General features: G+C 55.2%; 1 protein-coding gene across 1 annotated transcript; it reads left to right on the top strand.

Annotated features, from left to right (window-relative positions):
• The first annotated feature begins 639 nt into the window (after window positions 1-639).
• Window positions 640-1,050, top strand: LOC145419000 (histone H3-like). The gene has a single exon (XM_080287250.1). The coding sequence runs from the start codon at window positions 640-642 to the stop codon at window positions 1,048-1,050; it is 411 nt and encodes a 136-aa protein (XP_080143376.1).
• The last annotated feature ends 514 nt before the right edge of the window (window positions 1,051-1,564 follow it).

Raw genomic sequence — 1,564 nt, 5'->3', positions numbered from 1 at the left:
GCATGCGGATCAGGCGGCGCGGCTGGCGTGCTCGCTCCGGGAGGTGTCTTTTGTCCTCCCGAGCGGGACGCATCAGATCCTTCAGCCGCTCAGGTCCACTGTCATGCGGTGGGCCCGGGAGGAGCATCAGGTTTGTGTGGCAGAAGGCTCTCGTTCTGCTACTTGGTGCGGCGGCTACCCGCTGTGAGCCTCTGCCACCACTGCCTGATGTTCCCAATGCTGTCCTGGTCCACATTCATCGGATGCATCTGGGCTTCCTGTGCTACAGGCAGACAGCTCTAGCCCGGCCGGACCCGTGCGACTTTTGTCTGGAGTTGGAGGAGGAGCCTCTCCTACATTATGTCCTGCGGTGTCCGGTGACGCATGCCTTCCGATCCTGCTTGGCCCGCACTTTTGTTTGGTCCGGGGAGGACCTGCGGGACGCCTCCGCTGTGATTGCGGGGGTCCCTCTCCCCACTTTGACACGGGTGGTAACCTGATACCCGCCTCCTCGTTAGTCTGTCTATGCCAGTTTGGCATGACCCCTAACGGGCTCCAATTTGCCCGTGCCTCGGCCTCTGGGCCGGGGCGAATATCCCACCACCACCACCACCACTGCGCGGCGCGCCAACACTCTCGCTCGCTCAGTCACGCTCAGCCATGGCTCGTACCAGGCAGACTGCACTCAAGTCCACTGGGGGCAAGGCCCCTCGCAAGCAGCTGGCCACCAAGGCCGCTCGCAAGTCCGCCCCTGCCACCGGCGGCGTCAAGAAACCCCATCGTTACAGGCCTGGCACTGTGGCCCTGCGTGAGATCCGTCGCTACCAGAAGAGCACTGAGCTGCTTATAAGGAAGCTGCCATTCCAGCGTCTCGTCCGTGAGATTGCCCAGGACTTCAAGACTGACCTGCGCTTCCAGTCCTCTGCCGTCATGGCTCTGCAGGAGGCGTCTGAGGCCTATTTGGTCGGTCTCTTTGAGGACACCAACCTGTGTGCCATCCACGCCAAGCGTGTAACAATCATGCCTAAGGACATCCAGCTGGTCCGCCGCATCCGTGGCGAGCGCGCCTAAGGCGAGAGGCCCCTCACCTCGATCGAAAGAAATCTCGGCCCTTTTCAGGGCCAAAACCCTTTTTCAAAGAGAGATGATGACAGACCCTCAGTTTAGGTTTCCATATATCAGCTCTTGCTTTTCCGCACACACACACACACACACACACACACACACAAATGAACTCCATTACTTACCTACATGCATGCATTCATTCATTCTTTTTTTTATTTTTTTTTTTTTGAAGGGGGGGGGAAATACTTGCCTATTCGTTTATTTCTTTTATTGATCTGTTGTTCACGTCGCAGTTTTTATTTTCGTTATTTGCCTGTTTCTTTTACTTACTCATCGATTCACTCACGCCCTCATAAAGGTACACAGGTTTGCACAACGAGAAAGTCATTCCCGCTGCATATTAGGAGATGCTCTCTATATCCGTCATGAACGCACGGTGAATCCTTCAGTTACTATGCTGGAAAAAAAAAAAAAAAAAAAACTGAATCCATCGATTTTCGCCTGCTGCAGTTGTGCTCGT

The sequence above is a fragment of the Coenobita brevimanus genome, chromosome 117 (assembly GCF_032717465.1).
Source record: "Coenobita brevimanus isolate Jiangsu-jjx chromosome 117, ASM3271746v2, whole genome shotgun sequence".
NCBI lineage: Eukaryota > Metazoa > Arthropoda > Malacostraca > Decapoda > Coenobitidae > Coenobita > Coenobita brevimanus.
Note: the sequence above shows the minus strand (reverse complement) of the source record. Positions and strands in the feature narration are given on the sequence as shown.